The 10,116-nt window shown below is 43.4% G+C and overlaps 1 protein-coding gene across 1 annotated transcript in view; it reads right to left on the reverse strand.

Moving 5' to 3' along the window:
- The window catches only part of ARID5B (AT-rich interaction domain 5B), a 174,676-nt gene extending 164,797 nt beyond the window's left edge, over window positions 1–9,879 (reverse strand). The window contains exons 1-2 of the mRNA XM_080823419.1: window positions 9,359–9,879; window positions 8,648–8,902 (exon numbers count right to left, since the gene is read on the reverse strand). Coding sequence (XP_080679545.1) covers window positions 8,648–8,902; window positions 9,359–9,379 — 276 coding nt within the window. The 5' untranslated portion in view covers window positions 9,380–9,879. The remainder of the gene's footprint in view (window positions 1–8,647; window positions 8,903–9,358) is intronic.
- Window positions 9,880–10,116: the final 237 nt, after the last annotated feature.

Consider the following 10,116-nt stretch of genomic DNA (forward strand, 5'->3'; position numbering starts at 1 on the left):
GGCACTATTATTTTGAATAAGATTGAAAAGGCCAGAAAAAGCAATTCAAAAACATTTCAATTATGTATTTCCCAGAACTACATCTTTGAGCAACTAATGCAAATGTTACCACCACAATAAAACTTCTTCCCACATAAAAGCATATAAAACAGGTTGAACAGCATATACTTTATATATCATATGCATATTTTTGACTATTAATAAAAAATTCAAAATCTATGTATGCCTTACTCTCCTAAGCAATACAGTAATTATGATTAAGGGACAGGCAGCAGAAAAAGAGCCAATTTATCTTACTCGTGCTCAGGAATACTATTGTGTAACTAAGCAACTAAAGACAAAATATGGTCTAATTAATTCACTCCTATGCTTATTTAAAAGACACAATTAGAACATTTTTATTTTCCAGCCTGCACAGTAGCTCAACATGCTTGAGGGTGTGGAAAGCAAAGCCTATTATTCTCAAAGACAAGAGTTTAATGTTTAGTGCCACCGATCAGGCTTGGAAGTCAGCTCTGGGGAGGAGGGGGTGTGTTCGGAGTCACAAGAAAGGAAAGGTATGGTAAGGGGGGAGAGGGTTCTGGGGCCACTGGACTGCCTAGTAACACGTGGCCTCTCCCCGCTCTTTTCCTCGCTGTGGCACAGGGGTGGAGAAAGGGCCGTGAACTTGATGGTCATGCGTGCAAGGACATGCGCCCCTGTGCGTCTATTTATACAGCCACAGAGATGCTCCAGAAAATTCACATAATTAAAGCACACGTCCTCGTCTGTGTGATAAATGTCAAATACCCATCTTTGACGCCGCTAACAGTGCATCTGATTTTAAAAGCGGAATTAATTCACGCAAGTGTGTGCTGGAGATTGATGCCATTAGCATGATTCGAAAGCACCCTTTCTGTAATAATCATCATCTGCATGTTTAAAATGTGTTGCCGATCCGGACGTTCACCGTCCAGGACGTGAGTCGCGTTTTCGGAAGGCTGAGGCCTGGGTTCTAATGTCCGGCAAGCCGGCGCACACCACGGCATGGCTGGAAAAAGTCATCTGTGCCTGTGCGAGGCCACAGGAGCAGAGTTTTCAAGAAATGCAGGAAATCCGTGACCGCATTTCTGAGAGGTGAATGAATCTTTAAGCCAACAGCCGATAAGTTTGTTTTAAATTTCTTTAAAAGCCAAACCAATGGGTAATCACTAGCTACAATATTATTCTGAGTGGAAGATGGCAAATATCCAGCTACCCTGGCTATAAAAAATGACAAGCAAATGCATTTGATCTGAGCAATTATATTCTGGATATTGGTTAAAACGAGACTTTGATAAATGGGCTTGAGTCGTGTATCACTAGCATCCACCACGAACAATGGTATGCTTTATTAATAATTAATAACGAAGTATTTACATGTATGGACTGGTGTACTTCATAAAAATAACATTTCCTTAGTATGTGCCTGACACTCTAAATGTCATGGGACGATTTAATTGCTTACAATTTTGACTCACTATCAAACACTGGCCTAGTTAAGACCACCAGTCTGGAAAGCACGCCAGCTCACGGGAGCTGCCAACCACACTCAGGTGAGGAGTGACCGGTCCCCTGGCGTCCATTGTGTGGTCAGACTGCCACCGCACAGCCCCGACTTTTTAATGGGCTGAGGGCTGAAGATGGGAAAAGTACTCAAACACCAAGATGCTGGCTCTAGCCTCATCATCAGTCCCAAATAAGCACCGATCTCTTTGGTGAGTACTCTGAAAGAAAATCTTCTACACTTTTTCACATCTTATGTGCAAAAAACGATGATGGATTTTAGACGAGAAAGAACACATGTGACGGGGGTGTGCTGCCGCTGGCCCGCATGGGAATGACCCATCATGGGTCCTCTGACAGGAAGAAACCAGGCTGACCTTTAAGAAAGCAGGCTGTGGGAAAGAACATTTTAGATGGCTGAGGTCATATAGTCATTCAATAAATACTTAGTGACTGGCACTGAATACTGTAGGGGGGACCCAGAGGTGAAGAAGTCACAACCTGCAGCTCCTGAGAACAGCGCTAGGGTGGGAAAGGGGGGATGTGGACAGAGGGAGTGACAGGCAAAGGAAAAGGACGCAGATAACCCTCACAGACCGCGCATGTGCAAAGTACAAGGGAGGGCAAGCCAAGCACAGCCAGTAAGAGCCCTGAAGGCAGGGATTCCCGCCTACCTTGCCCAGGGCTGTATCCCCAGGGCCTAGAACAGGCTCTGGCACAAAGTAGGTGCTCTATAAATATGCTCTGAGTGATCAAGACTCCAAAGATTAAAAACAATACTTTCGAGTTTCCAGAAAGATCAGGAAAGGCTATATATAGTGACTTTAGTTAATCTACACTTTAACTAAGGAGCACAGAGAAAGTCTGACAGCTTTTCTGTGACCATTGTCTATCCTCGGGAGTAAACAGTAAACTCTTTGAGGGCTGAGGCCATTCTCCTTCATATCTGTATCCTGTTGTCCAGCACACAGTAGGTCTTCAATCAACGTCTCTGAGCTGAATAAGTTCTTTTTCCAAAATCATGCAGATCGCGAGTCTTCCTTTGAACACACATTGCATTTATTGTCAGCACAATCCACTAACGTGTTATATAACGTCTTATGTTGTTTTTACATTTTTAAAAATGTGTTGATCTCATCTTTCAATGAAGATTGATAAGCTTCTTGAGAAACAGGGTCACACCATGAACTGTTTTTCATCTATCTCTGTACCTAGCCGAGCTCCAAGTACATGGTTAGCACTCAACAAGTAGTTTTTGATTAACTCAAGAGAGATGACGCCAACATTTGCTAGAGTTAGGATCTGAACCTACAAAATCTAACTCATTTAAGAATCTACTGATTCTTAAATTTTAATATCATTAGAATCAATGCTGAAACAGAGATTTGTTTGCACAGATATTTTTGACATATGACTGTTAAATTATTTCTTGATTTTACTGGGTCTTGCTCCTACCCAAGTAAGAAAGAAAAAAGTATACAATCCCGCTCCCTATTTCAAATCAACTCCATAGGCCAGGAGTCAGCAAACATTTTTGTAAAGGACCAAACAGTAAATTATTTCCCAGTTTCTACCGTGCGGGTCATATGGTCGCTGTCACAGCTACTCGGCTACTATAACTTGAAAGCAGTTATAAACAATACGTAAACAAACAAGTCTGACTATGTTCCAATAAAACTTTACAAAAACAGACAGTGGTCCAGATTCAGCCCTCAGGCCGTAGTTCACTGATGCTTATCACAGTCCTCTGAATTCTCACCAGACGGTTCACGAGTTCTCACCCTAGTTCGGAAGGGCCAGCCAGTCAGAGAAAAGTTACTCCTTTTCCTAGTTGAAGGTCGTGACTAAAACTACTAAGAACTGCAGGGACTGCGTCCCTTGTTTGCTGAGCTCTCCTGTAGGAAGTGCTTACGCCAGTTGGCAGGCCCTTTCCATTACTGTTTCTAATTCGCTTGACAAAGTAGAGATCATTAGATCCATTTTACAGATGGAGAAACTGAGACTCAGAAAAGCTAAAGAAATGGTCCAAGGCCAGTGAGGTCACTTCAAGAGGTCTTGGAAATTTTTAAAAAGTCAGCTCATGGATACAGACCAGAGATGGAGCAGCTATCCACAGCTGGAACAGGGTCGGTCCAGCACCTCCTAGATTTTAAGACACGTCTGACTAACACGAGATGTGATACAAGCAGGCAATCTTTTAAACAAATCCTACCGATTCAGAGGACAGCATAGTTCCATACTGAAATGTGAATCTTTAAAGAACTTCTTATTTTGATGACATGGCAAAACTCATCCTATGGATGAAAGCCAACCTGATTTGGGGAGACCTGTATTGGGTATTTGTCTTAGCAAACTAACCTAGATGCTGTCCTCTCACAGAGAAAATCTTTCTTTAGGAAAATGGGTGGTGGGGGCACCTGGGTGGCTCAGTGGATTAAGCCTCTGCCTTTGATCCCAGGGTCCTGGGATCAAGACCCACGTGTGGCTCGCTGCTCAGTGGAGAGTCTGCTTCTCCCTCTCCCTCTGCCCCTCCTCCTGGCTGTGCTCTGTCTCGCAAATAAATAAGTAAAATCTTAAAAAAAAAAAAGAAAGAAAGAAAGAAAGAAAGTAGTGGTAGTGGTCTCAAACTTCAACGAGAACAGCAGTACAAATATTAATGATAATAACAATGAGTCAGCCACTACTGGAGAGTATACTATGTGCCAATCTCAGTTGTAAGCACTTTACATGTATTGACTCATTTAATCCTTAAGGCAATCCTAGGGAGTAGGTACTATATCTCCATTTCATAGATGAGAAAAGTGAGGCAATGTTTAAAATGTAGGCTCCTGGACCCAATTCCAGAGATTCCAATCGAGTTAGTTTCAACAGGGGCTCTGGAATATGAGTTTCTGACCATTTTTAACCGGATAGTAACCACTTGTAGAAATCTTGACTACTAGCTAGAATCTGCTTGATCTTGACTTCCTGACATCATTAGCTTACTCATCCACACTCACCGTTGCAGGTGACCAGGAAAGCTTCTTGTAGAATCCAGCCCACAGTCAGGCTGAAATCCAAGCTTTCACATCTACCTCTTTTAAAAGGGTGTATTGCCAATAGATGAAGCGCTTGGCAATTTGAAAATGAACGTAATCAGAAGTTACCCAGTAACAGAACCAATTACCCGCCTACTTTGCCATTTTCCTCCTCTGAAGAGGTAGTGGCTGAATGTGGCAATTGTGGGTAATTACTAAAGACACTTAACTCCTGTATATGGCTCTACTATTCACTTTCATGGTAATTTAAGACAGTATCATGATTAGGCCTGGGAACCTCCATACAGGCATATTAGTTTCTCTGCTTATTGTTTATAAATTAATAACATCTATAATAAAAGCCACTGCATTCATCACTCTTTTCTATTTATTTAAGGACTGTACCATTTTTGAAGTACTTCTGCCCATATGATGCCTCTTGATATTCACAACAATCCACAGTCTGCCTCACTATTGTCCCCATTTTGCTGCTGAAGAAACTGAGGCTCAGAGTGTTTATGCTGGTTCAAGGTCGAACAAATACTAAGTTGCGGAATCAAGATGCGACTCTGGACTGCTTTTTCTTCACACCGGTTGTCAGCACGGGAAGTACGTGAAGTCAGCAGTAAGTCATTATCTGAGTTATTATAAATAATAATAAATTATTAATGATTATTAATAATGGTATTAAAACACAACTGCTCTCATTAGATACCATGAGCTCAAATCAGCTGAACTTTATAGAATAAGAATGGTTCTGCTACCTAAAATCCAGTGACCTTTGGCAAAATGGATGGACTAGTCATGATTCTAAAATGAACAAGGACTTGCCCATATTAGCGCATACTTCTAGAATATAATATGTTGCATTAAAACTCTGGTGTCAAGGGTAGGATTCAGTGGGGGGGGGGGGAACAATCCTAAAGCTTAGGAAGGCCTGCGTTCTAGCCTGGTGACCTTTGACAAACCCCATAACTTCTCTAAGCCTGTCTCCATCCGTAAAATGGCATACAAAGTCCTGCCTTATCCAGCCTCATACAATTATTGCAAGGATCAATAAAATATTCCCCAAAAAGGCCCTCTGCAGATGATAGCAAACCACACAGGGACGCTATTTCTAATCTCGCACAATGATAATTTTCCTGCTTTTAGAACTGACGTCTTTACATTTCAAGAAATCATAAATAGACAGAATGGTTCTCTTAAACCAAAAAAGCATACTGAGTCTTGGCTGTCCTTTCGAAATGGATGCTGATGTCAGCTCAATCAAGAAATTATTAACCTCCATTTGGTTACTTAAAATAAACTGTACTGGCTGATTAAATGTGCTGAACATTTTCTCCAAGTAACAGTGCACATCACCAAGAAACCTTTCTCTTTCAGTTACACTTTGCAAATGGCAAATGCATCATTCAAAACTATTTAAAATCAATAACAAAAATCATTTCACTGTATATAAACAAGTTAATGGAGTAAGTGAAAACAAAGCAAATTTCTTAATGAGAGGACCCTGTTGCCCCCTCTAGGTGCCTGCAGTAAATGCTGGTTTCCGTAGGCTCTCCTCCAGAGGAGACTGCTGCTGCCATTCAGCTAATGAATGACTAACTTAGGCCAGGGGGGAAATGACATCACCAGGGTGGAAAACCGATCTGGATTGGGAAACTTTCTACCTGCTTTACATTTGTCATAATTATTTTGCACAATGCAGCCTGCATTTGCATAATTTTGAGGCGTGTCATTATCTCAATTGAAAATTGTTTTAATATGGCTGAATAATTCACAATGACATCAGCCAAAGTCCTAATGAAATATACAAGTATAATCATACAGCTAATTACCAGCCGTGTTAGCATTAAGAAACAAATCATGCATAATATTAGACGATGTATATGCAGCTGAGGATTATAAATAGAGCCATCTCCCTCCGCAAACCCCCTAGAGTTTACTTTTAAATGGCAAGATTAATTTTCTTAGGTATGGCTCATATAGCAGTGACGAAATGTACAGATCATTACAACGGCTCGCTTTCATTTGCCCTTAATGAACAATTTTTTAAAATCGTTTATTTACAAATACTGTGTATCTATGCATTATCAGCAGTTCTAACAGATGTAACCTTGGGCTAAAATGGTTTTTAGTCTTAAATGAGAATTCACTATTTAATTACACCGACAGAAATTAAAACTGGACCAAGTGGGGTCAACTCGGGGTCTTTAAAAATATTTCAATTTCAATTTAAAAAAAAGAAAGAGAAGGAGAGTGACCACAAAATATCTCATAAAACACTGAATAATTTCCTTCTGGGTTTAGTCAGAAGTCTATTAGGCACCAGCTCTTTTCTGGATATTTAATCCTTCCCTTTTCCAGATCACAGGCCATGTTGAAGTAATAAATTTGAAAAGCAAATAATAAGAAATCAGGAGGGGGAGGGGAAGAAGACAGCTGCGCAGGAAAGTTGGGTCGGGGGAAGGGACCGAGCTAGACCCTGGGAGGGGGAAAGAGCTCAACCTGTTGGTAGGGTGCAGGATTTTTCACAGTATTTCCAAACAACGCCTTTGTAAAATTGCAGGCAGACGTCGGGAAGTATGAACGTTTAAAACCCAAAGCGGGCGGGAGAGGGCGGGGGAGGGGGGAACGTTCGGGGAGGAGGGCGGGGCTTATTTCCGAAGAGGCAGATCTGAGGGCGAAGGTTTTGACGAACTCCAGTAATTAACCGGCATAGACCACTGATGGGTAATTCGATCCTGGGAGAGGGAGTGAACTGGCGATGCCAAAAGTACAATCAACTCCATCAGACCAAGGAATTCTGGAAGGACTGGCAGGCAGCTCCACGTTCCGGGATGAGTTAAACGGGGAACCATTCATTTAACAAAAAGATCCTTACATCTACCTCGAAAGCTCGAGGGCCTGGCACAGAGCTACCTGCCCTCAAAAGTCTCAGTCTGATCACCCTGCTCTCGCTCGGGCAACACAAAGCCTTGCCAGGCGGCTGCGCGCCCTCCCTCCCCACCGCACCGAGGGCACAGCCTCCCCAAAATAGTTCCCCCGGTGGGTATCACGGCGCTGAGGTCGGTCAGCTGACAAGGGGAGCCCGCAGAACTGCGGTCACACATGAAATGACAGAGCCGAAGGGAGGCGGCCGCCCCGGCGCCCGGTGACAGCAGCTCACCTCGGGCGTCCTCCCGGGAGCGCGGCTCGCGCCCCCGCGGCCGTCCAGAAACGTGCCGGCGAAGCTCTGTCCCTCCCCACCCTCCCCGGGAGCGCCGTCTGGGCACCGAGGCCGCCGGACCCGCGGGGCGGGTGGGCGAGCACACACCCCTTTGCCTTCCCCCCCGGTCCCGGTCCCACACATCCCCAAAGATTGCGCTGGAAGACGTCCACTTTGCGTGGAGTAATTGAAAACTAGAACATCAAATGGCTTGTCCGAGGGGGAGGGGGTAGGGGCGAGAGATAGTTGTTAATGCTTAACGTGTTTGTGCCGGTTACACGACCGCTTTGAAATCCGCCCGGGCAGATCTGCAAGTTATTTGAATGTATTATTCCAGTACCTGTCATTTATCACTTTATTCAACACGTCTTTGCCAACTCAATAGCTTTTGATCTCACTCTGCCTCCATTTCGTAATTTCCGCCCTCTTAAACATATCAAATACTTACTTAAAAAAAAAAAAAGTGAACAATATCGAAACCCACCGAAAGAAATCTACCCAGCCCCGACTGAGCCAGACGCGAAGGTAAAATTTTCAAAAGGCAAAAAAATATAAAAAGCATGTGATGTTCAAGCGGCAGTAGCAAGAGAGCGAACGATCTCTCTCTCTCTCTCTCACACACACACACACACACATCCTTGAACAAAACCCTTCTCGAACAAGTTATTTGATCTTGACTAAAATCAGCAGTTGGATCCTCTTTGTAAAGCTGACAGCCAAACTCTGACAATGGCAAAATACTCGAGCCCCAGCTAGTGGCGCTACCCCTTTAAAAAAGGAGTCGATCCTGCTCGCCTGCAGAAGTGAATACAGTATTTTCAAGCTTGCCCTGTAATAAGCATTACTGGGGGGTGGGGGGGTAATAAAGAAAGAAGAGAGGGAGATATAAGTTTACCACCTCGCCATGGTCGCTATTTCTGCCCTGGGGAGTGTCTTCTGGGAGGAAATAAAGTTTAGAGCTGGATAAAAGTTGCCGGCTGGTCCTCTCTTCCCACAACAGCTGGAGCTCCGCTATGCAAATCGGATCCTTTGGCGTACATCTTACAAAGAAAAAGTCGCCAAGGGACAAAATTCTTGGTTTGCCTTCAAGGTGGAATTGAAAAGCCTTGTAGAAAATGTAAGGTCCGTGCAAGCCACACGGTGAGCCGACCCACTGCAGGGGGAAAAAAAGCACCAAATAAATAACGTAGCCATCAGAGCACAAACATCTATTCCCAGACACATTTACACACAGACATCCACACTCTTAATACAGAGGAGCCAACAGATATAAGCTGGGTGGAAAAATAATAGAGCCCACAAATTTTCTGCCTCCCTTAAAAAAAAAAACAAAAACAAAAACAAAACAACAACAACAACAAAAAACTCCGGGCACCCCCACCGCCACCTCTCCCTACTTCTCCATCCGAGGCGGTAAAATTACATTATGTATGTATGATCAGTGCAGGGATTTTTTTAAACAATAAAAATGATTTGGGGGGATGCAGAGGGTAAAAGTTTGGTGAAAAGTTTGTGGGGGGTGTGGGTGGGTGCAGAGGTGTGGGTGAGTTGGGGGGCTGGGGGGTGCCGGGGGGTGCCGGGATCGGAGGAGCGGAGGAGAGCGAAATACCTGGAGTGAGTTGGGCTCCATCTCGACGTTCTGAATTGATTGAACTCAACATTCTCTCCAAACTTGTTGGCTTGAATGGATTGCATCAGGTCCTGGCAGGGAAAAACATTCTCTGCCTTCAGCTGGCGTAATGTCTCAATATAAAACTGAGCTCTTGCCTCCCCTTCGGCACCAAAATGATTGAAAATATGTCCTAATATTTCTCTGACGACTCAATTTTCAGCTCCTGTCAAAACTGTGTAGGTTTCCTTCCAAATGTGGGATGATCAAATTCATAATCGGAAGAAAGGTTCCGTCCGATCTCGGCGGGAAGCGGATGGATCAAGACAAAAAACATATAGAAAGGTTTGTAAAAATAAAATCCACCCTAAAACTGTGTGAAGATGAGATCTCCCTCCTCCCAATCTCCCTTGTCTGGGGGTGTCGTCTAATGAGATTTTTGGAGGAGACGAGAGCTAGCAAGCTCCGCTGTGCATCTGACAGGACCTGCTTGTATATGTCTAATATAAAGAACATTTCCTGCAGAGATTCCGGGGCGCTGCTCCTCTTTCTAATGCTCCTTAGCAGATTTGCTGTTATTAGACATGTAGATTTGTTTGATAGTTAAATTACGCTTCCTCACTGCCATGTTTTCGAGAACTAATCTGTTAAATTATCTTTTGATGCCTATTTACATGGAAGGGAAAAGTGGGTTATCGATTATATAAACATATAAATATTAATGCATTTGTTCGCTTCGCAAAAAAATACTCAGCCAA

The sequence above is a fragment of the Martes martes genome, assembly GCF_963455335.1.
Source record: "Martes martes genome assembly, chromosome: 14".
Taxonomy (NCBI): domain Eukaryota; kingdom Metazoa; phylum Chordata; class Mammalia; order Carnivora; family Mustelidae; genus Martes; species Martes martes.